Consider the following 26,099-nt stretch of genomic DNA (forward strand, 5'->3'; position numbering starts at 1 on the left):
AGTATTCACAAAGGTGCTTGCAGTAGTTGCAGCACATCTGCGCAGAAAGTCAATCCCAGTATACCCATATCTGGAAGGCTGGCTAATTACCAGGGAATCTACTCAAATTTGCAAACAAAATACACAAAAGACAATAGACCTTCTCTTCAATCTTGGCTTCTCCATCAATGAAAAGAAATCAAGTCTAGTCCCAGTCAAATAAAGCAATGTCTGGGGGCTATTCTAAGCACAAAAGAGGAGCTGGCTTTACTGTCAAATAAGAGAGTACAAAACATGCTGTTACAAGTTCCTCACTAAAAGATCGGTCACCAGATAACGGTATGCAAAGCAATGAGCTTGCTCGGGTTGATGGCCTCATGCATTCACTTAGTTCCACAGGTGCGCCTGCGCATGTGCCCAATGCAGGAATCGTTAGCGAAAAAAATGGTTTTAGGCAAGCGGTCAGTGGAATGAGCTAGTGGTTGTTTTGCTAACCCTGGTACAGGCTGTTCACTGGTGGTTCAGGGACAACCTGCTAAGAGAAAAAACCTTCTGCGTTCCACCAGCACAAGTGATCTTAACACAGACGCCTCACTCGCTGGATGGGGGGGTCACTTCCTTTACCACACCACCCATTGCCAGTGAACACGTGCTACAACCCAAGGACACATCCACTTCCTGGAACCTTTGGCAGTCCTCAAGGCTCTTTGGGCCTTTCAATAACATCTTACAGGTCAGACAGTGCAAGTCCTTACAGACAGCACGACTGGCATGTTCTACATAAACAAGCAGGGAGGCACACACTCTCAAAGTCTGTCCAACCTATCCCAAAGAATATGGAAGTGGGTGCTCTAGTGGAACATGTTCCTAACATCCCATCATGTTGCAGGGGAACTCAATTCTCTGGCAGAGACACTAAGCAGGTACCCTCTACCAGAAGAACACAAGTGGCAACTCTGCAAGGATATCCTTGGCATAATAATCTCACAATGGGGTCATCCCCCATTAGATTTGTTCGCCACAAGCCTAAACGTGCAATGCCCAGACTTTGCGTCCAGGTTTCCCCAACCCGGGTCCAAGGGGAACGCCCTGTGGATGAAATTTGCTTATGCTATTCCTCCAACGCCACTCCTGAGCATAATAGTGCACAGAATGCACCAGGAACAAGTAACTCTAATCCTGGTTGCTCCTATGTGGGCGAGACAACCTTGATGTCCACATCTGTTCAAACTGGCGATGTGCGACCCAATCAAGCTCCTTTGCCTGTACAACATGTTAACACAACACAAGGGAGCATCCCTCCACCTGCGCCCTCAATCTATGAACTTGCCAGCCTTGCTCCTAAAGTAATAAAATGTGGCCACTTGAATCTTCCACAAAGGTGTATGGATATCCTAAAGGAGGCATGAACACCCAACACGAGTCACTGCTATTTCAATAAGTAGAAGAGATTTGTGATATGGTGCAGATCACAAACACTATACCCAGCAGAATGTTCCCCAACGAACATTCTACATTACATGCTGTACCTACTAGACTCTGGCCTAGTATTCAACTCCATTAAAGTACATCTGGCGGCCCTATCAGCTTACACCACTTTACAAAATAAGGTGTCCTGGTGGAACGTTCCTGTCATTAAAGTGTTCATGGAAGGAGTAAAGAGGCTATACCTCCCCAATTTCCAACCCTCCTCCAGGTTGAGATCTTAATGTCATGATCTCAAAGCTCATGGGTCTACCTTTTGAGCCTATGCACAAGGCCAGCCTAAAACATCTAACTTAAAAACCTGCATTCCTAGTAGCTATCACCTCTATAAGACGAATCAGTGAGCTACAGGCTTTGTCCGTACACGACCCTTTCTTCATAATCCACAAGGACAAGGTTGTTCTCAGAACACACCCTAGGTTTTCACCTAATTTCATCTCGAAGTTCCATGTTAATCAATCCATAGAACTTCGTACCTTTTTTCAAAATCCATCAAATTCAGCTGAAAGGAGCCTGCATACACTTGATGTACGGAGGGCGGTCTTGTACTATGTGAACAAAACTAAACCTCTAAGGAAAACATACCAACTCTTTGTTTCCATAGCACCTGGGAGAGAGGGTGATCACATATCAAAAAGTGCCATCTGCAAATGGATAGTCAAGTGCATACAGCTCTGCTATTCCCTTTCCAAAAGTGTTTTACCATTCACTTCCAGGGCTCACTCTATCAGATGTACAGGAGCTCCTTTAGCCTTCATTGCAAAAGTCCCTCTAGATGCCATTTGCAAAGCTGCTACATGGAGTACCATCCATACTTTCACACAGCATTATTGCATTGACACTCACTCTAAAGCAGATTCACAGGTGGGACAAGAGGTTCTAAAACATCTCTTTGCCGCGGTACCTTCTCACTTCCCACCTCCTTCTACAGCTCGCTAATCTATGCAGAGCATGTAATCTAAGCAGATCCACAAGCTCCAGAAGGGATACATTACTCTCCGTAATTGTATTTCTGGTGCTTGTATCTGCTTAGATTCACATGCACGCTCCCTTCCTCCCCTACTGGAGTAGAAGGCGCATAGATGTTTTCTGGGCTAGCACTGTTTCTACTTTATCACATCTGTACTCACGCTACACTTCATGCAACCCCATGTCAGAAACCAAAAATCTGAGGGACCTCGATGCGTGAAGGACCATGACAGAGAGAGAGGGAGAGAGAGAGAGAGAGAGAGAGAGAGAGAGAGAGAGAGAGAGAGAGGGCGTGCAAGAGGGTGTAGCAGATCTAAAGTTAATATGAGATTGAAACAATACCGCCTTTCCATACAAGTATAAGTACGTTTTTGCATTATGTTTTACGTGTATTCTAGATTACACCAAATGAAGTAATGTACAAAGAAAGGCTAAACATTTGAATCCAATTCATAGTATTATGCAAAGTATAAACAAAAAACATCAATGAATGTGTATCTTCTCAGTATTGGGTCTACGATCAATACCTGCCCTGCAGTATTGTGAATTCCAAAAAGCACGTAAGGTGGCCTGTTAATCATATTGCAGGATTTAGCATAGTACAGCACAAAATGACAATTTGGAATGTGGCTAATATGTATATTTGTGAGCATCCCAAGTCAAGGAAACATGATTAATGTCAAATGGGTACATTTGTATGGCACCAGTTTTCTTCGATTTAGAATGTAGCTCAGGTAGTGTTCTGTGTTAAGATAACCAGGCTATTCTAAAATTAAAGCAATAGCCAAAAAGAACACCGTTGTTTTGAATCCCTGTCTTGATCTTATTTATATTTGCACAGATCAAAATGTACTATCACATCCAAAATAATGTGGCCACAATATAATGTGTATGTGAAAAGTTAAACAATAATCAAAGGAGAACTTTGAAAATAAGTATAACCTAGTCGAATTCTGGGGAGCTCCACATCGCTTTGATTGGACAGAAAAATAAGATTACAGTAAGAAAGATAAAAAAATGTAAATGTGATTGGTTTTGTGTGGTGTTTAATTGGAAATGCCGAGTTAGGATTTTGGATTAATGCACTTTGAGTAGAAAATATTGAGAAGCATCACAGAATATAATTTTCAAATGTTAACATTTCTAGGGGAGTTCGGTATAGCTTGAGTCAGGATTAATTAAATAATACTAGCACAGAAAACCCCCAAAAAATGATGTACATGTGGGTGGTTTTGTAAGGTGGTGAAATGTAAATAATGGGTTTTGTTTTTGATGATTGTGAAGTTGATTAGTATTCTTAATGTACTGTGATTATGTAAATTTCATGTTTTATAATGAATAGTCACATTTTTAGTGAAATTACTTGTTGGTGTTATGCACTTAATAATGTAAACATAAACCTCGTTGTCAACAAGTTTCACAATTGTTGCTTTCTATAAACTGCAGTGTCATACCATTTACATGCATATTTATTTTAGAAAATGTGGGGCAACCCCTCTAACCCATTTTCTTTATATTCTCTTCCCCCTTTTCCAATCTATTTGTTTTTAAAGTCTTTTTATTTAAAAACATATTTTAAAAACGTTTACACCGATGTAAAGACATAATTGTAAGTCCTGCACCATTTCACCATTGCATAATGTCTGTGCATAGGTCTTTTGGCACTGATAACAATCGTCAATGCATCTGTGGCAACACTTTTATTCACTGATAGTGGACACATTCTTTTTTGCTATAAAAGAAACATTTTCCATGTTGCCTGTCTTAAACTTAATTTTAAAAAAGTATGTACATGGATATTAGACAAATATCCATGCTTGCCTAGCCTTTTTGGAGGAAACATTGCAGCAACTTTATTTTCCTTTATGTTAGTGCAATGTTGCCAAAGCAACAGCATTGCATCTAGAAACAGAACATCGTAGTATCAATCGGATGCAGGGACCGTGGTAAAGTTGATGTAAAGGTGTGATTGTACTGATGGCGATCTCTCTGTCTTTTCTTTGTCTTAGGCAATGAAAGTTCTTTCTAAGAAGAAGTTATTGAAGCAGTACGGATTTCCTCGTAAGTGGCACAGATATGCTTATAAAGTGTTCAAATTTATTTTTTATTTTTAATATAATTCGAAAAAGTGTAGATGATGTAAATGACATGGAAAAACAAAATGAATGAGTTGGGTTTGTGCAGCAATTAATGTTCTTAAAAGACCAGCTATACGGAAAGTACAGATACAAATAAAACAGCAATGGTAACCAAAGGAGACCAGACGTACTTTAAGCTAAACAGTACTGTTGACAAGACAAAACGAATACACAGCAGTAGTTTAAACCGTTTAAAGTAGAAGACAACAAAGTGGTTAAAACACAACACGGCTTAAAAACATAAAGCACAAAGTTAAAATTCCAGCAAAGGTATTAAAGGTTTCATCCCTAACCCTATTCAAGTAGTAGTTGAGAATTACAGGTAACTAATTACCTTGAGTTACTTTTAGGAACCTTAGAAAAGTACAGACCTTCTTCCTGTAGAATATTACTGGACAAAGACAATAGCATGGTTTGTGGTTATGGTTACACCATATGTCAGTAAGTACCTACAGGTCTCTGTTGAAGAAGGAAGAATCTCACAGAAGATTCCCAAGCCCGATTATCACCACCAAAGGCTTAAGGAGGGATGGTTGCAGAGAAGGGCCACAAGCCTGGTGGAGAAAACAGGCAGATGCCAGCTTACACTGATAAATGCTGTGGAAGATGCCCATAGATTGTGGCTGCAGAGGTAGGTTTTGGAGTTCGGATTGGGTCCAGCCGGGGTTGGTTCCGGTCTCTGCTTGTGGACTCGCGGTCACAGATGATGGCAAGATTTCAAGGTAGCTTCAAGGATAACTTGTTTCCAGAAACCCACAGCAAGGGAGGGGCCTAGCAGAGGTAACTATTGGTGAGCCTTCAGAGTGACCCAGCCAGTGTCTGCAGGGAACACTGGAGAAACAAAGGCCCAGCAGCTAATTCTGACTATTTGCCAAGAGCAGCAGCAGAGCCATAAGGAAGTCTGTCTCACAAAGGTGTCACAAAACAAGGAAAAAGCTGTTAATGCCACTTAATGTCCAGGCATAGCCGCAGCCCACTCCCAGAATCCAGTGACCTCTTTAGATTGGAGCAGATCAGCATGATGGCAAGCTTCAGAAGCACATCAAGAAAATGTGCAGGATGTTGAAGCAGCTGTCGCTGCCAATTCGAGGGAGGGAATATCCTTAACAGTCTTCGCCTGGTTGAGAGAGGAAGAGCTTCACCTTATGGGAGTTGGCTTTGGCAATGAAGGCTTCAGACAGAGCACTGTCATCTCTGCTGGTGATCTCAGTTGGTTGGATCCAGTTCAATGCTCAAGTAATGAATGGCTCCAAATCTGTTCAGATATACAACATGCTGGGCTGGGTAATTACCCCAAACCACCAAGCCAAAAGACATGCATAATTCCACATTTTGATGGCCATCTATTCCTTGATGGTCAGACAAACTCTGTTTGTTAGATCATTCAGCAGTTGGATGTGGATAAGGGTGTTGAGACCCGGGAAATATCCCATACCAGTTCCCAATCACACCTTTTCTCCTTTGTGGGGTCTGCTCAGAGCCTGTGATAGGGGATGACCATATTTGGACATTCCTACCATCAAACAGGAGGAAGAGGAAAAAAAGCCGGTGGCTCGAAAAGACGGGTAAAGGCAACAAGATAGCTATATTGGTTACCACGTAGACATATGTGGCAACCTTGCAGTAAAAAATGTGAAGGGTGCATAGTGCACTAGGAGAAAAAGTTAATCTACAACAAGCCTGGCATCCTAAGTTGCCATGTACTGGTAGCCGTAGGGGTTAGTAGTAGTACCCACAAATCAGAATTGTTCCCCAGCACAGATAGCCATTGGAACCGGTCTGAACTCGCCAGAAGAAGAGCTGCAGTCATGAGTGAGGTTGAAAATGTACTTCACTCACCCACAAATAGCTTAGGTGCACCAAAGCAGCAAGAATATATACTAAATGCCTCAAAAAAAGATGAAGAGCAGCGAATTTGCCAAAACAGTTTTATCTGCTGATTACGTGGGTAGTCCTTGTAAGCAGGAGATTTCGTTTGTCGCTACTTTCAGTACTCCCAGCATTTAATAATGGCGCAGTGGCGTGGTTATCAATAGTATTGGTATTGTAGAATATCACTGCCTTAAAAAAATATTTAGAAGTGAGATGAACGTGGCATTTCTGTTGTCTGAGATTCGCCTTGGCGGTAGATTTGTGCATTTTTCCCACGAGGCGAATATAGCAGCATGCCAGCTACTACCAATAGTTTGGCCAAAAACTCATATTTTCAAAGGACGTTAATGCTGAACTGTGCTGCTTCTGTGGCCCTAAATCTGTTGCTAGACTACTTTACCAGGAAGGTCTCATAATTGCTTCACAGGCCGGTGCGTCATCTCTTGTTACTAGAAGCCGGTGCTTACTCTTCCAGCATTCTCACCTGCAAGATTCCTTTGATCTGTAGAAGCTAAGTGCAACTATCTACTAGTCTCCCTGAAGCATCAGACATAGAAAAGCAAAGAAAAGGAGGGCATGGTCTTAAGACTTAAGAGCCACAAAGAAGAAATAAAGCCCCTGGTACAGAGTCATGTGGAATTGTTGGCCGTCTTGGCCAGTCTTTTGTCAAAGGTGTGCAAGAAGTGACAAGGTATGCAAGGTTCCATGAATGAAGGCATCCCAAAACCTGCTCCGTCGCTTTCAGTTGCACTGCAGGCCTAATGGTCCATTGGGTCAATATCTGACCCATTTTCTTCTTCTCATTCCATGGGCTGTCTCTGCATTACAAAATGCTCCATAGAAAATCAGCTACAACGCTACTCTAAATTGCAAAAGTAGTACTGCGCACTGTAAAACTGAAGAATTGCACGGTGTTGCACCAAGATATGAACACTACCCTTTCAAACATATTGAAATATCAACACTGGACAAATTGCAGCACAAAATCACATGTTTGTGCTAAATTGTAATGAAGAATAAAACATCTGCTCTACCCAGGTTACTTTTTCCAATCCTAGTATGCAGTTGTTATTATGAGATTAAATATAATGGTGGTGGTGCTACCAGGCGGTAAGATCTTCCTGAAGCATCCACATTTAAATACAATGTTGTGTACAACATGGTTGACATTATGCCAAATGGCCCTAAAATCGATACAGATGTTAGGATGGAATGTGTGCATTTGGGGACAAATTATAATGCTATGCATTGGAAATTCTGCCTCATCGAACTAGTGAGCTGGGCTGAATCCCATACTTGGGATTCGGTGGACTTGCCTAGCCCCTCTGCTCCCTTTTCACAACAATATGCCTTGTGTGATCGACACTCAATTGTGCCATGTAAGGTAACCTCCTGTCTTCAAACAATTGTGGCATGTTCTACTCTCTAGCAGTCACTGACAAAAAAAATATCACATGCATGCATGCCGTGCAAGGTGGTGAATGGGATTCTCTTCTTCCTAGTAATAACCACAAAAATATATCACACTCACTGCAGACAATGAATGTAATCTCCACCTACAACAAAGTAAGATTTTCACAAAAAACAAACCACCTTGATTAAACTTTTCTACCTTTCACTCAATTCAGTCTTATTTCAATGTTCTTCCTCTTCCACTCCCTCTCCCTCAATTAAGTCCCGTTTTCATCTTCTCCCTCTTGATCAAACTACCTGTGCAACCACCTGCTTCTGCATGCCTTTTATAACCTGTGAGGCCAAACTTGTGCAAATCATTAAAGGAAGTTTGCAAACGTTCAATTTGGCAAATCGTTAGACATTCTGGTGATCCACAGTTTACATGAACACGTTTTCCCAGGCTTAGTCAGGACAGGAAGCATGGCATGCATCGTCATATCACGCATGACGTCATTCAGCTTCCAGATCAACATGGCACTTGGAGACACTGTATGGCTTTTGTGACGCCTTGTGGCGCTCGTGCCTGGTTGCTTGATGATACTTGCATAGCTTTGGTAATGAAAAATTGATGTGTTTTTTTATCTGGTAGATGTTTGCCAACTTCTGCATGGTTACACTGTTCTGTTCCGTTCAGTCCAGTTTTATGCATTCATTGCACCTGTCCCTTTCTAGCATGTCCAGTATGTTGTGTTTGCCCTCTTCCATGGGCAGTATACAGTATATAAGCGACTGATGGCAAGATGGAGGAGCATGGAAACTGCTTCACTCCTGCGTTGTTGATACCATTTGTGCCACCAACTGATTCTTGATGTTGTTACCTCCGTAACTCTTACATCTATAGCCCTGCGTTTTTAGCTTTTGCTTCCTCCTAGGCCCGCACCGAGAACCATTTTCAGCGGGTATCCCATTTCTCTTGGTTTATCAATTAGCCCCAACCTGGACTAAAACAGAAAAGGTGATGCCAGTGCATCTATATTCGTAAAGGTTTTCACAACCATGGTTTTCGCCTGTTGTGTGGATGGGTTACAGGATGTGCCAACTAGGAGAGTAGTTTCAAAGCAGACGTCCACAATGTTAAGAGTGGAAATGTATGTTTTAAGTTTCACGTAGTGGCCCGAGAAAGAATCCTTTAAAAATCTTAGTCCTTTTAATACAGGGCAAAGAAGTTAATGTGTTTTTGAATAATTTCTTTTTTGCCACACAAGTTTCTTTTGTCCAGTCTAAGGTTAGGGTTATGAGCGGTAACTTAAATGTTTCAGGTATGTCCTGAGCTATGCTCGTGGTGGTTTATCCTGTTTTGTATTATTACAATGTTTTTTTATATTGTCTTGCAACCTGTTTTATTGTATGGGTCTAGCATCATCCTCAGAAGAAACTTGCAGCATAATAACAACAGCTATCCATTAATAGATCACTTGGTTCATACATCTGGCCACTGAGTCCAAGTTGTTAGAAAGAACACAACATATCTTGATTGACAGATGACTCAAGGAGGAGATTATGGATGAATTGGTGTGAGGGTGTGCCCTCCAACTTTCAAGGACTAATTGAGTTGGCCTTACAGGCTTATTTTAAGCTTCAAGAGTGTGGAAGAGATAGTCAGCAGGGTATGAAGTCTGAAAGTTATTTATTTCCACAAAGGCGTTTTAAGAAATAGTCTAACCTAGATGTATGATTATCTTATGTACCCATGTGTACATCGTCATTGCAATGGCTGGAGTGATTTTGGCCTCTGGAATGGTCAATAAGTAAGCAAAGCTATTGGAAATCCTGTTGGGGAAACACATGAAGAATTTATCTCTGTTTTGGTCGTGTCTTCCATTTTTCACCTTGATTTATGAGATCCTTGGAGAGAGAGGCACAGCTCTTATATAAAACTGACCTCTCAATTAGTCATAACATCTTTTTCTAGTGAATCCAGCTGTTTGTCTGATGCTGGGTAATCACCTTCAGAGGTTGACTGAGGTGAAGGCATAGGCTTCTTAAAGGAATGGCTTGGAGCATTTAATACTTGCTAATGCCTGCAAAGCCTTGCCTCAGTATCATGCGCTTCTGGATGTTTTAAAAAAATCAGTTGATCATGGTCCCCCTTCTCATAGGAAGTATGATTGCTTTATTGATAATCAACCAGATTTCATAGTTCCATTTGGGCAAGCACATTCTTTAGTGTGAATGATAATGATTTCTGCAAGAGAATTATACGTAATTGGCTTATTATTGATTGCCATTGATTCTGTTTCATCCCTCTCGTCTTTTCCTGTGGATGGACATGATGACTTAAACATTTCCAATGTTCAGAATGCTCACATTTCTGTGGATTTATTACAGTATATAATTAATTGGAAGGCCTATCCAGTTAGTTATATGTCTTGGGCTGACCAGGTAAGATCTTCTGAAAACCTGATCCCAAGTAATCGTATGACCTCACCTGCTCCAGGACACACCCTTCAATTTCAATATTCAGTTACATTTTCTTACTGGGTTTCTGGCTGAATGCCATCACTTTGGTTTTCTCAGAATTGAGTACCATAGAAAGTTCCTTGTGTTTCCCAACAAAAGATTGCAGGTTGTGTCTCAGGTCCATAGGCATAGTTGATAATAACACTGCATCATCGGCGTAAAATAACACAGAGAGCCTATCTTTCCCTAGTTGTGGGGTGTTGAGACTAAAGGCTAACAGATCCTCAATGATTACATTAATATATAAACAAAATAAGAGGTGGCCCAGCACGCACCCTTGACCCCCTCCACCTAAAAGGTTTTTGTTGTCTCCTCTCCCATCCCCCACCTCATTGAGGCCCTATTATTGGTGTAAAGAGACTGGATTTTAGCCAGGAGATATCCTGCAACACCCTTGTTCTTCAAAATGGACCACAACTTGTTACGATAAATGCAATCACATGCCGTATGCAGATCTACAAATATTGCACATATTTTGGCGTGCTGTACAGAAACATACTTAGCTAGCATCACACTTAGCCTAAAGCAATGATCTGCAGTGCTTATCCCTGTCTGAAACCCGGCTTGGAATTGATGTATCTGACCCCCCTCAGATCCCGAAAGCTGGAGGTGTGTCAGCAAAACTTTGACATTGACCAAGCCTACGGAATCCAGAAGAGAGATGCCTATAATTCCGTGAGTGCTTCTTATCTTCCTTCTTGAATAAGGGTAAAATGATTGCCTCCCGCCCAGCATTGTGGAACACACCTAGACCTGGTGACAGTCAAACACAGTGCAACATCAATACATTTCTGTTCAACAAGTATGATTGACTACAAGTGCTCTCCCTGTACTATCTTATGTTTGCTCGATAACTATCGTATGATACAATGCTTGTACAATGTGTCTTTAATGTACTGATTACTGTGTAACCTCTAGCGCCTTGATAACTCCGGGTCTTGGGCGCTATCAACAAATGCAATAAATAAATACATAAACAGTCAGCAGTGGGGCCCAAATAATGATCTCATCCTTGAGCAGATCGATAGGAACTCTATTGCTGGCCTGGCGCCTCCTCACTTCCCAAACCTAAAATGGCCTGCTCCACCTCAGTGAATAAAATTGGCAGATAGTCTGCGACAAAATGTTCAATACTATCACTCTGAGATGTTCCATGGGTCTCGCCCTGCCCTATTTTATATAAATTACTGAAGTGTTGAAACCATTAATTCGGGGGTATATGGCTACACACAGGGCCCACAGAATTCAGATCTCTTTTTGGACAAATCTGACCCATTCTGAGTCTGTGAACTAGCTCTTGACCCATCCACATTCCAGGACAGTTCTTTATTATTTTATGACACATTTTTGTAGCTAGGTTGCTGGCCGAACTGTCAGTATTACCTAGTCTGTTAGTCGTTTACCTCTTCACTCCTTACTCACTGTTGCCAGTCTCTAGATTGCTTCTCACGGTCTTTCACAATCCTCAGTTCTTCTCAGGTTCAATACTTTCAGGTCACTCTACACCTAACTCAGGTTCTAAACTCTTTTTAAGCTTCTCAATGATCTCCTCAGGCTTCTTTTCTATTGGGTGGGGACTCATCGCTGCTTACTTGTCTGTATGTCTCAAGCTCATGTTCATGGTTCAAAAGGAGGTTCAGTTTGGCACCCATCTATACTCTTCCCTTTTTCTTAATGGCTGTAGGGTACAGAAATGCAGAGAAATCCTTCTAGCAAGCAAGTGCTATTTAAAGGCTATCATCTTCACCTAGAAGGCATGCTGATTAATTTGCTGTTGATTTCACTTGAGTAAATATACATTGCACATCTTTTGTGGTACAGTCATGTAGCACACGCAGCCCCAAACATAGGGGCCCTGTGATGACCAGTGACTGCATTCTTAGATGATCTATTATCAGAGTATCATACTGTTTCCCCCTCTTTCTTACTGCCATGCTTGAAACATAACCTAGGATGCAGCCTGTCCTGCCATTTTGTTCTCCAACTACACTCCCTTTCAAACAGTCTATTCTAGACTGAGCCACATCGGGCCTCCTGGATAAGCAGTTGTGAATTATTATTTCAGAGTGTGTGCTGTAGAAAATGTAAAAGGTAATCCTCTGTTAAAAAGCCACCACCAATTAACTGGGCAGATGGAGCACACGTCAAGCCCATCACGCTGCCAATCGCCATGTGTTATTAACCACCGATTGCTGCTCTGAAATGCTCCACATAGACAATCCGGATGATGCTAGACATGCCTAGACTGTACCCACTTTATTGCAATACTGGTCTATGGTCCACCTTTATGGATCCACTTGCACCAAGCTATCAGAGAATGTTCCGTTTCCTCTTCTACATCACTCCATCCCTTAGACAGTGCCATGTCATCTGCATGTCCGTCCTCTTATCTTCTCCTTACTCCGATTCTCCTGCAGTCTACGGTCGGGAGGCCTCCCCTGGGGGCACAATACGCCAATCTGCAGTCAACGCAGGCACTCTGCGACTCCTACGTCAGTGATTTGATGCAGTATAATTGCCTTGTAACATAACATATCCCTAAATATAGAATTTATTTAATAATATTTTGTTTTATTTTAAATACATGTGGCCAAATAGCCAATACTGTGCCATTCATTTATTTGTTCTTCTTACACAATAAAGGCAGTCTTTGTTGTTAATTGAAGAAGAGTTGCTGGAATTGTTTATGTGCCTTCACCTACATAGATTTCCTGGGTAATAGTTTCAAACGTAGCTCACATTAGCACCCTGGGAGGCGCCCAGAGCCAATGAAAATGCACAGAACGCAGGCTATATTCACAAAGGTAAGCCCCCATTTCAACCACTTTCATTAAGTGTCGGCCGCTTCCCTATCCCGCTCCCCCTAGCACCGATTTAGTTTTCTACACAGGTTCTAATGGTGTCTTGTTTCCTTCACCCCACCAAACAAAAACGACCTTTACTGCGTGGCACCAGACCCCGCAGTGTTGTTGTTCCACAGTCCTTTTTCATGTTGATGATGTTACAGTCATCAACAATGAAAACAGACTGTGACTTGGAGTAGCACTCTGTGGCCTGGTCGGGTACGCCGAGAAGGTACGTTTCTTTTTTTTTTTTTAAATAAAATACATCAGCACCCGTGTCAAACTATATGGGTGCTAATGGCAATATGCCCCTCTGCGTCGGGCGGACCCTTTTGGTAACTGCACTGCCGCCCTCGTTAATGGACCCTCGCTGCACTCGGGCCATTAACTTGGCCGGCAGCCCCTTACCTACAGGGTCGGCCCACAGCCTCGGGGCTTATTGCCTCAGTAATGGCTTTAAATGTAATTGTGAGCAGAATATCGAATACATTTTATTTTTTATGCAAAAGAAGATTTTTGATTAATTTCATTAGGTTCATAAGTGATTCAAAACCATCTCAAATTAATATACAATCTAAAATGGGGGGGTCTGTCTTAGGCCATTAAGTGTTTCACTCCTCTTGAGGAGCTTCATCAGGGCCTTGTAATTGGATTAGGACATATGATATGCGGATTAGCAAAACAAGTAAGCATGTTGTAGCTGAAGGCTCTTTATATGTGAAAGTCATGTGTATGTGTTAATGCATGTGGGGTAACCATCTCTTGCAATATTGATTGTTTTCAGCCAACAAATATTTTTCGAGATACAGATTCAAATATAAATGTTTGTATTCCTTGAAAAATATCAGACATTAGCACCCTGGCTGGGGGAGCCAGTCCGTCAGATGGCTAGGAACGCAGGCTTGAACTGCCAGTGAAAGCCTGCGTTCCATCTTAACTAACGGCCGGTTCCCCCACCACCATCTCCCCCTCCCCATCTTCTTTCCTGTTTTTTTTCATCAATTCCCATCCCCCACTTACCTTATTTCTGTGGTGGCAGTACTCCCAGCTGCCACGTCTCCTTCTTTGCTCCCGCAGGCCGCCATGTAAAGGGAAGAGGGGCTCTGTACGGAGCCCAGCTTCCCTTTCCATGGCAGCCATCTTGGATAACTATTTTTCCTTGTTCAATGGGATGCACGTGGCGTCCAGGTGTACACTGCTTTAGCAACCCGGGGTGCTAATGGCCTTATGTCCCTGTTTCCAAGGGCTGGAACAGGGGCTAATGGCCCAGAGCCTTTGTTATCTGCCCTCGCTTCACTCAGGCCAATAACTTGATCAGCCGGGCCATTAACTCCCACTCCAGCCCATGGAACGGGGGCTTAACGCCACAAATTTAGTCTTAAAGTGAAGTCCCAATTGGAATTTACTAGCAGGATTCTTAGGGTAGGGGAACATGTATGTTCCTTCCAGCTCTGCCTTGTATGCAAGTTACTTGTTTACAGTTAGCGGTTCCTCTCCATTTTCACACACCCCCTGAGGGAAAAAACAAAACACCCACACGTCGTTAACAATTTCCCCCCACTAAAAGAAAAGGACCCAACCAGCAAACAGACTTCCAGGGTCCCGCCCCCTTTCTGGTTTGTTAACCCTTCCTCTGCTGGCTGTTGGTGTTTCCTGTGCTGACTGGGTCCCCGTCCTTACACCCCGTAATCCATAAAAGTATGCAAATGACGGTGCAAAACATTTCAGCAACCCTTTTTCTTTTCAATTAGGAACAGGCACTTAGGGTATGAGTGGTTTTCTGTGATATATTGCAGCATACTGCCCCCAGAAATCGCATGATAATCATATGATTGGTAAGTTAGCGTCTTGAAACTGTTTTTGTTAGGCCAATAAGCTTGCGCATAACATATAACTTTACTACTACTATAAGACTTGTGCAGATGTTCATTCTCCTGCATACCTAAGTGTACCATGTTCTTTTGTTGATTTCCCAAAGCTATTTCGTGCATTTTAACAACCCTGCCCTCAACAATCTCTATCCTTTTGAAATATTCTGCTGCCTAATAGCTATCACCACAAATGTGCAGTGAGTGGAACGTTTCTTATGCTTAAGTGTTGTATGATATGGACCTGTGATCAGCATAGGTATGACAGTAAAGCTTAAAATGTGTTGTAGATCTCATGTGGGCATGTCCCTTATGCTGCATGCAGACTTTAAATAAAGCAGGGACATACGTTCTCAAAAGCACATGGACATTTCAATTAAATATATTTCATGGATATTGTGGTAAACTGGTACCTTTGCCCCCTTTCCTCCTTCTCTTGTCTCTTTGTCCTGGCCCTTTTCCGTCCAACGACTAATCAACATCTGGATTGAAGCCCTGGGTCTTTCTGTGACTGTTGCATATTTCCCTCCCATCTTCTACACACTTTGAAGCGGTTATTTGATTGCAATATATAACTTTACAAAGATCTAAAAAATGAATAATGCATAGGTCAGCATTGGCTCTTTCTATGGCTGGTGTACTGAATAGTGCTGCACTGCCCTTGCCATGGATATAGTAGCAGAAAGCTCAATAGAAGATGGCTACTATGGCCGCCAAGACACTGTGAATATATGGGAAGCAGGCGGGCCTCTACTGGTTCCGTTCCAGAGTGACATGGTTATCCTATGGGTATAGGTGCTGGCTCCGTGCCCCATTGTCAGGTGGATGTTGTTGTTCGCTTTGTTGACACTCTTTCAGCTTGGTAAAACACCACTTTTGTGTTTATTGCAGGTCGACCTCCACCCAGGGGAGCGAAGGCTGCTTCTGGGGAGCAGCCAAAACCCATGGCCCCACTGGAACGGATTTATCAGGAAATAGCCATATTAAAGAAGCTGGACCATATTAACATTGTCCGACTGATCGAGGTGTGTATTTGATTCAGATGCATTTTGGTTTCTATTGAAGCAAATGTACATTTTTCAGAAACACAACTGCTGACGATACACCTTCCCCCTTCAAAGCGGTGTGTTAAACAGTTTCTACGGGCCAGTTATGGTCATAATTCAGCAGGTGTGTATATATTGATGTTTTGAGCATCCTTTTTATTGTTACTATTATTAGTAACAATAATAGTTTGATTACCTTTTGAGATGCATGAGGTTCAGCACTGAGGTGGTCTCTTTCCACTGTCCCTGAAGGACGATAAGAAAGGGGAGCAACGAAAAGATAGGTGAGAGTGTTGGTGTTGGAAAGTTATGGTTTAGGGCAGGGATCTGAAACGTTCGGCTCTCCAGATGTTTTGGACTACAATTTCCAACAGCCCTAGCCAGCATAGTTGATTGCGAGGGATCTTGGGAGTCAAAGTACGAAACATCTGGCCTGACACTGATTGGCAACACCTGGTTTAGGTTTGGATCTCCAACCTTAAATCGTCAGTGTTTTCCTCACAACAGCCAAATTGCCGGCACTATTTCAAGCTCTACCATCCTTTCCATGAGAGCAACAGGCAGAGAGGTGCCCTCCTGCTGACCTAGTAGGAACAGGCCTGCATAATCCTTGAAATGCTTGCTAATCCATCCTCCGATTCTGGCCTCACCATATCACATTGGTAATAGGGCTACACTGAAGGATGTCCGGATTTATTTTATTTCTCCAGCATGGGGTCTGGCATGGATTCACATGCTCATGAATATTCCCCGTCGTCAGGCTGGGAATCCTCGGTAAAGAAAAAGCCAGTATCAGTTTCGTTTCTGATCTGTCTTTCGTAGTAGTAACCAATCACTGATCTCTGCGTCATACTGACCACAGCCAATGACTGCCCTCTACCTAAGCCCCGCCTCTGGCAGCCATCTTCAGATTTTTACCGCACGTTCAAGTGTTGGGATCCTCGTGCTATTGCTCTCGAGCGTTAGTGCTATTTTTTCACGTTTTTTTCTCAAAAACTTCAAATTGTCGGTCAAAAGAGCCTCAAGCTCCACCGTTTCTTCATCCGATCATCGGGGACCCGTGTCGGATTCGTCTACGCCCCTCAAGGGTGAAGATTTCGTCGAGCCACGCTTTTGGAGGACTCCAGAAGTTTCTCAGGCCCATCTCGGACATGGCCCAGGAGAAGGGAAACTCGACGCCCGGAAAGCTGTTAAGGGTCTGCGCTGGATGCCAGCTTCAGAATGTCTTTAAGGAGGACGAACACTCCTTTTGTCTGTACTGCCTACATGAGGACAAGACGCACGTGGAGAAGGACTGTGCGTTTTGCGGCAATATGTCGGAGCGGACCATGAAGGACCGCCATCAACGTCTCGCCAACTGGCTGGAAGGGAAGAGCCCGTCAGGCGAGAAGAAGAAGAAGAAATCCGAGCGGTCTTCTAAGACCTTTGAGGACGCCCCGGCGACGGGGGTCTAACACAAGGCCAAACACTGCAAGTCCGCTGGCACCGGGAGCGCCGAACAGTCGGGCTCTACGGGCGCCAGGCAGGGCGCATCCTCCCCGGCACCATCAACCACGAGCCAACGCTCTGGTTCGGGTAAGAGGAAGGCCGAGCACCCGGCGAAGCTCCTGGAGAGGCCCCGGTCGAGCTCGAAGGCCCCATCGGAGGGAGAGCGAGGCAGTGACCCTCCCCCCAAGGAGAAGGCGGTGAGCGCACCTAAGGTGGTGAAAGCCTTAATCCATCCGGCCAAGGCCTCTATCGAGACAGTCGCGGCGGCCCAGGCTCAGCCTGTGGAGGCTACACCAGTGGTGGCAACCTCGGGGCTCAGAGTCTTCCTGCCACCACGGAGGGAGTCCTCTTTTATGCCCATCGACAGGACTCCCGTGAAACTTCCGACGGAGAAGAAAAAGGGGGGGCAGGAGGTCATCGTGGATTCGGCCTCCACCTCTGAGGAAGAGATGATCGAAGTCTTAAGCCACGGCGCTGGCGTGGAAGAAGACCAGCCCGTCGGGAGGGACCCCAATGTGGGAGATGACGATAACGTCGAGGGTCCCGACGGGGCCCCTGACCGCCCGTCGGAATCCCCTCAACCAGTGCCGCAAGACAACTCGGCGGCCATTTTGTTGGCTATACAGTCCTTATGTTCGGAGATAAGGACGAGACTGCCGTTACCACCAGCGGAGGAACCGCTCCCGACAGGGGACCCGGAGCCAGGCCCTTCTGGGAGCCCTCACCCTAAGAGAAGAAGGATTCATCCTCCACCTCCTTTTCAGCCATCGCGCCCTGTTCAGCCCTCCTCCCTGTCCACGACTCGTGGGGATGATACGGGGACTGACACGGCCGCGACGGGTACGGACGACGAGGTTTACGATGAGGATCTGCCGTCGTCACCTCCCACCCGGGCTTCCCCGCCCGACGAGATTGGATCGTTTCACTCCATGATCGCCAGGGCATCCGAGCTTTTCCAGCTCTGCCCGGAAGAGAAGAAGAAGGAAGGTTTCCTTTATCAACGGCGCGAGGCCAAGAGGAAGACGGTCCTCTCCGTACCTCTACTGGATGATATTTGGGATGAGGGCCTCGCCCACCTCAAGAACCCATCCACGACGCCGGCTAGAAGGGATCGGTACGAGAAGAAGTACCGGGTCCTGGACGCGGCCTCCTTGTGCCTTCGGGCACAGCCGACCCCGGACTCGGTCGTCTCCGCGGCAGCCAGGAAGAAAGCGGGGGGGCGCGGCCTCTACGTCGACCTCCCCGCCGGACGGCGAGGGAAAGAAATTGGATACGATGGGACACAGGGTCGTCTCGTCTGCAGCAACGACGATTAAGGCGGCCAACGCCTTGGCTATCGTAGCCCGCTACGACAGGGAGTTGTGGTACAAACTGGCCCCCCAGCTGGACTTCCTACCCGACGACAAGAGGGCGGATGCCCTAGAGATCTTGCAGGAAGGAGAGGTGGCGTCGGACCACGCCATTATGATTGCGACGGACATCGCTGACACTGGATTTCGCCAGTTGGGCAACGGCGTGTGCCTTAGGCGGCGTGGATGGCTCAAGGCTACTGACTTCCATCAGGACGTGCAGACCAGAGTATTGGACATGCCCTTCGACGGAAACAACCTGTTTGGGAAAACAGTGGACGACTCCCTTCAAGCCATCAAGGCAAACACGGAGACGGCCCGGGCTCTCGGGGTTTTCCAGCAACGGCGGCCGCCCTTTCGGAGCGGCGGAGGCAAACAGGGTGCCTCCAAAGGTTCCGGCGGCAAATTTTCCACCTACCGTCAAGCGGCCCGTTCGTCGTCGCAGGAAGCTTGCAGGGGACGAGGCAAGTCAGCGGTCCCCGCCGTCGTCGCGAAGGAGGTCAAGGCGGCAAAGCCTCGTCGAAGCAGGACTGAACTGGCCGTGGGGTCGGGCCCCCACCGAAGCACCCCGGTGGGAGGCCGGCTGGCGAGCTTCGTCAGCGTGTGGGAGTCCATCTCCACCGACCGTTGGGTGCTGGACGCCCTAGCCCAGGGTCACGCGCTCAAGTTTCTAAAGAGGTGCCCGCGCGTCCCCCCTGTGGCCAGGAAAGAACATCACATCCCTCAACTTCTCTTGGAGGTAAAGGCGATGCTCAGGAAGGGCGCCATCGAACTCGTCCCAAAGAGGCTTCGGGGCTCCGAAGTTTACTCAAGATACTTCCTCGTGAAGAAGAAGACGGGAGGATGGCGTCCCATCCTGGACCTACGACGACTGAACAAATTCATCAAGGCACAGAAGTTCCGGATGGTCACCCTCCAACACGTCCTGGGTCAGCTGGAGTAGGGCGATTTCCTGTCGTCGTTGGATTTGGAGGATGCCTACTTCCATATTCCCATCCTAAAGGGACACCGAAAGTTTCTCAGGTTCGTGGTCTTAGAGCGTCACTATCAGTTCAGAGCCCTTCCCTTCGGACTGAGGTCGGCACCCAGGGTGTTCCCCAAGTGCCTCGCACCGGTGGCGGCGCAGCTGCACCGAGAGGGGATCCCAATCTACCCCTACCTGGACGACTGGCTCATCCGAGCGAAGACGAAGGAGCTCGCCGTGGAGCACACGGCAAGGACCGTCCAACTTCTCACGGACCTGGGATTCTCCATAAACTACGCCAAGTCCCACCTGGTGCCCGCGCAAGACGCACTGTTTCTGGGAGCGAAGCTCGACACAGTGTCGCTTCTGGCCTATCCGTCGGAGGAAAGGACGAGGGCCATTTTGGGCAAGGTGCAGCGGATATTGGTTGCGGACGCGGCTAGAGTGAGGTCCATCAAGTCCCTCCTCGGAATGATGTCTTCTTGCATTTACCTCATCCCCCTGTGTAGGCTCCGGATGCGCCCGTTGCAGGAGTTCCTGGACACGCGCTGGATCCAGACGACGGGCAGCTTCGAGGAGAGGATCACACTCGACAAGAGTTTCCAACGAGCGATCCGGTGGTGGGGCACCCGCGCGCATCTGACGGCGGGCATGGACTTCCAGACCCCCGGCCATCAGGAGACAGTGACCACGGATGCCTCCCTGGAAGGGTGGGGAGCGCACACCGAAAATCTGCACGCGAGAGGCCTTTGGCTCCCGACGGAGAAGTCCCTCCATATCAACGTCTTGGAGCTCCGTGCAGTGTTTTGGGCCCTCAGGTCCTTCCTTCCGTCCCTCAAGGGCAAGGTGGTGAGGATCTTCACCGACAACACCACCACCATGTTCTACATCAGGAAACAGGGCGGAACCAGGTCCCCAGCCCTGTCCAGGGAGGCGCAGGATCTGTGGCATTGGGCCGTCGCCCAAGGGATGTTTCTGGTGCGGTTTCATCTGGCAGGGATAAAAAACACCATCGCCGACTCACTCAGCAGGGAGCTGCGCTCGTGCCACGAGTGGAAACTACGACAGGATCTAGTGGACCGCCTCTTCCTACGGTGGGGCACACCCCAGATCGATCTGTTCGCGACGGCGACGAACTCCAAGTGCCGGAGGTTCGCCAGCAGGTTTCCCCAGCCGTGGAGCATGGGCGATGCTTTCTCGTTCCCCTGGGAGGTCCTGTTTCTATACGCGTTCCCTCCATTGCCATTGCTGATCCGGCTCATCAACCAGCTCAAGAGGTCACGGTGCAGGATGATCCTCGTCGCACCTGCGTGGCCGAGGCAGATATGGTTCCCGCTCCTTCTGGACTTGTCAGCGTCCCTGTCAATCAAGCTGCCAGGGAACGCGGATCTTCTCTCCAGGGACGGAGGCGCCATCCTCCATCACGACCTGAAGTCGCTGAACTTGCAGGCCTGGCTCCTGCAGCGTTAGAGTTTTGAGGATACAACATACCGGCCGACTGCAGAGAGGTTCTTGCAAAGGCCAGGGCGTCCTCAACTCTTAAGTGCTACGGACACAAATGGAAGAGATTCTCTGTCTGGTGCCACGCACAGAAGATTAACCCTCTACGGATTACGGCTCCCCAAGTACTGCTGTACCTACTGACGCTGGCCAAGGCTGGACTGGCGCACGCGTCCATCAAGATTCATCTTGCTGCGATCTCCCGATACACCAGAACCACGGGGCGGGCGTCTTTGTGGTCTCATCGTCTGGTGAAAGAGTTCATGAAGGGACTGTTCAGATCGTTCCCGCCGGTGAAGGCTCCGGCCCCGGCATGGGAGCTCAACGTGGTGCTGACCAAGCTCATGGGACCTCCGTTCGAGCCTCTGCACTCGGCTCCGCTGAAGTTCTTGTCGTGGAAAACAGCGTTTCTTGTGGCCATCACCTCCGCACAACGGGTGGGAGAGACCCAGGCCCTTTCCTGCAAGGCCCCGTACTTGACTTTTCACGACACGAGGGTAGTGCTCAGGACGCACCCCTCCTTCATGCCCAAGGTGCCGTCGGACTTCCACCTCAACGAACCCTTGGTGTTGCCTGTTTTCTTCCCGTCGCCTTTGTCGCCGGTTGAAAGGACTTTGCACTCGCTGGATGTGGTTAGAGCGCTGAAGTTCTACGTGGACCGCACAAAGTGTTTTCGGAAGACGTCACAACTCTTTGTGAATTTTGGACCTGTCAATCAGGGGAAGGCTCTCTCGAAGGCTTCCATTTCCAGATGGCTCTCCGGCTGTATCATGTACTGTCATCGGTTGGCAAACCGACCGCTGCCTGGCCGTCCGAGAGCCCATTCCACCAGAGCGATCGCAGCTACCACGGCGTTCCCTTGCTGGACATCTGCAGGGCTGCTACGTGGAGGTCGACACACACCTTCACGAAATTCTACTGCGTCGATCGGGATTCCAGGGAGGAGTCCAGGGTCGGCCAAGCAGTGCTGCGCAACCTGTTCGCCTAAGGTGAGCCTGGCGAGGAGGTAAGATTTACTTAATGTTGAGTTTGATGTAATGTTTAATGTTGAGCCTTTGCCACCTCCCGTGGTTGTGCATGTGTGTACTGCTATGTATTCTTTATTCATGAGCATGTGAATCCATGCCAGACCCCATGCTGGAGAAGGAACAAGTTACTTACCTGTAACTGTTGTTCTCGAGCATGGGTCTGGCATGGATTCACATGCGAACCCTCCCGCCTACCCCTCTGCAGCTCTTCACTTGGTCATACTGCCACTTCACGTGCTACCAAATCTGAAGATGGCTGCCAGAGGCGGGGCTTAGGTAGAGGGCAGTCATTGGCTGTGGTCAGTATGACGCAGAGATCAGCGATTGGTTACTACTACGAAAGACAGATCAGAAACGAAACTGATACTGGTTTTTTCTTTACCGAGGATTCCCAGCCTGACGACAGGGAATATTCATGAGCATGTGAATCCATGCCAGACCCATGCTGGAGAACAACAGTTACAGGTAATTAACTTGTTCCTTTTCCAAATTGCAATGGTCCACTCATGGGTTGAACAATGATTCCATCTGCTATTGCAGCTCCTCAAATGGCAGTGAATTGCCCCCTTGATTGTGTGTCCCCTGTTAATTTGTGTTTAATGTAGTTTTATGAGGCCAAATCATATTTTTCTTATTTCCAATGACTATCTGTATCTCGCACATATTTTTCTGTCCCTAAACTCCCTAAAATCCAATGTATTAAGATGGTACTCGTATGATGAAACCGGAACTAAATCATTAGTTTTTTTATTTTTCAAAAGTACTAACTTATCAATGTGTGCCTCTTGCATTAGTGGTGTGTGACATCAAAACGAATTGCTAAAAAGAAATCTTTTTAGCAGTACATTTTCTGCATCCAAAATAATGCTGTTAAGAGATTGAGCTATATATATCGATCTATATATATAATATATATATATTTATTTTCCAGATTTCTGGATTTAGGTGTGACAAACCGTTCTTTAACAGCAGGTGGCTTGAAGTACCAGGTTAGCAGAGCAAGATGGGAGGTATTGGGCATTGTAAACACAGATACATGTTGTTGGTCGCATCCACACGGATCTTCTGCTTAGTAGTTATTAGAGCACAACTTTATTTCCCAAAATAATGGAAATAAGGGTACTAGCATCTGGACAAGTTGTCGGGTGCCATATTTGCACAAGTCGCACCTGCCCACGATGTGTCTGATGATTGAGCAAGTTACCCGCGGTGTAATCAATATACAAAAAACACTTAACATGGCCACTGTACAAGATATCCTTAAGAGCTTCATAGAAGTTGAAGGCTCCTGTCTAAGTCTATGTAGCAGCAATATCATATGGGGCACAACATGATAAAGACAAAATTTGAAAGATACAGCACTGTTCTTTGACAGATGGGCTGCTAAAGCCTTGAAGCCGTGAGCCAGGAACTGGTGGGATCACCTAGGACTATGAAATGTAATTTAATGTAAAGTGGTCATATAAAGCACCCTTGCTATGTTTGGTGCTGTAAGAAAAGTCGGCGGTGAGGGCTGTTATTGAGATAGAGGAAGCGGCAGATGATAAACCTGTAGTGTTGATAAATGCAGGTTGGAAGTACTTGAGTGCTGCTCTGGTTCCATGTTTTTGTGTCCACACATGGGAATATGTTTATCTGGAGGGGTGAGCCTAAAATGTGATAGATTACAGCACTCTCTGTGCAGGTTATCCAATGAAGGGAGGGTGTGGTACAGCTAAAGAGGAAAGCTTCTTAGTAGCCCAATTAGTTTTGAGGGGTTACAGATGGGCCTGAGGTTGCCATGTGGGACGTGTGTGTGAAATGTAAGGCGTTCTAGGTGAAAAGACCTTTTTCTAAAGTTCCCGTTATAAAAACATTAATTTGGAAAGACCGCTCCATGACCGCATGCAGTGGTGTTTATAAATCGCACTGTCATGCCCCTGCCACACCTGAGTGCGCGCAGAGGTTGACAGGCTCAGCAGGACTGAGAAGGCCAGGATGAGGAGAACAGGTAAGTGTGTGGGGGCGTGTGTGCATGTATGTGTTTTTGGATTAGGGGAGTCTTGGGTGGGGTGGGGTGGGTGGTGCGAGGTAATAATGTGGGAAAGTGGTCAGTGGGGGGGCGAAGAGGGAGCAAAGGGGGTGAAACCCCCAGAAATTTAAAAAGGGTATTCTGTGTGGAAAGACCTCATTATTAACGTCTTGGGATCTATGATCAAAAGAAAAACGGACAATAAAAACCGATCTTTTTCTCATGAGACCTTAATAGTGAGGTCTTTTCATATAGAACCATATAAGGTGGTAGGAGGTTTCAGGGTGGAGTGAGTTAGTCAGCAGCAAGAGTGGGTAGACAAGAGAGGGGACGCTTAAAGCACAATTTGGGAGTGAGGTAATTGGCATCAATCGGAGAATAGTTTACGGTGGTCAGTGGCTGTTTGTGGTAGTGTATTTTCTATTCCATTTGGGTTTCATGAAGTCTGGCCCAAAAAGTCAATTCTCCAAGTGGTCTCTTTTGAGAGTTGCACATGGGTTCTTGTAATTCTTTGAGTCATTGATTCATTGGGTCAAGGTTGCCGATAATCAGTGTGTAGTTGGTTGGAACTGGATATTAGTTAAATAGCTAGGTTTCCCGATGTTTTCTGAAGATAAAATGGGCATCTTTTCTGTGAAGGTGTTTGGATAGAGTTCTCCACAAGCATGATATCATAAAATTGAAGCAGAAACTGAAGCAGCAAATTCACTTTACTTGGCATTAGGTGTCTGCTTAAGGGATGACACTGGTTATTTAAATTGACATTATCTGGGAATGACGGGAATGAAATAACCTTCTTCCTATTCCGCTTGAAAGGGTAGAAAACTCCATTCAGGATTTTTCTTTTACGTCCATTGTTTTTCACAAGTCAAGAAGTCTATTAATAACTCAAAAATCGGTGAGTCATATGTAACACCATTCTAAGAAAACCCAGATATATTTTGATCCTATGTAAATGCAGGGAATTAATTAATACTTGGCTATTGTCCAAAATGAAGATGCCCTGCACAATAATATATACAAGGGCATTCTATTTTCAATATACTTCCACAATTAGAGGCCTAGTCCCTATTTAGTACCATTGCATGCAAACAGGGTTACCACAAAATACTTTCAATTGCTATCTGGGATTTAACTAATTCTTGGGACATTTTCTAAATGCACTAGTGTTTATTATACTCACTTTTGGTATGTTGTCTAAAGGCATAATCCAGGTAGGGACATCAAACCCTCTGTGCAACTCAGCCAGGTAAGCTCTTCTTTTCTGTCTGTGCTTTGCTTTCCCAAATCCCCCTCTGGCAATCTGGTTCTGTCTTGCGGAAGGCTTCTGTATTGAACCCCCTCTGGAAAAGGCCTTCTTAGGGAGGATTTCCATCAGCTATATCCAGGTTTCACCCCAATCACCTGTTCGCCTGTTGGACAGGATCTCTTGCTCTGCTGCTTTCTCAAAAAAGTCCCAACTTCCTATGTGTTTAACTTTCAAAGTTCTACAAACTCCACCCATCCAACATCATGTGACACAGCAACTACATATTGGACAGAGCATATGATAGGTTCCCTTTACATACACCACGAAAGGTGATGTATTTAACTATTAGTTAGCCCTCCCCGTAGGAATTAATAATTTGGACTGAAATACACCAT

At 45.8% G+C, this 26,099-nt stretch overlaps 1 protein-coding gene across 3 annotated transcripts in view; it reads left to right on the forward strand.

The window, feature by feature from the left end:
* LOC138487944 (calcium/calmodulin-dependent protein kinase kinase 1-like) overlaps positions 1–26,099 on the forward strand; it is a 1,547,719-nt gene that overhangs the window by 757,816 nt on the left and 763,804 nt on the right. For all 3 annotated transcript variants that reach the window (XM_069614593.1, XM_069614594.1, XM_069614595.1), the window contains 2 exons: positions 4,443–4,494; positions 15,961–16,094. In XM_069614593.1, coding sequence (XP_069470694.1) covers positions 4,443–4,494; positions 15,961–16,094 — 186 coding nt within the window. The remainder of the gene's footprint in view (positions 1–4,442; positions 4,495–15,960; positions 16,095–26,099) is intronic.

Source organism: Ambystoma mexicanum, chromosome 9, assembly GCF_040938575.1.
Source record: "Ambystoma mexicanum isolate Mex_15411 chromosome 9, UKY_AmexF1_1, whole genome shotgun sequence".
NCBI lineage: Eukaryota > Metazoa > Chordata > Amphibia > Caudata > Ambystomatidae > Ambystoma > Ambystoma mexicanum.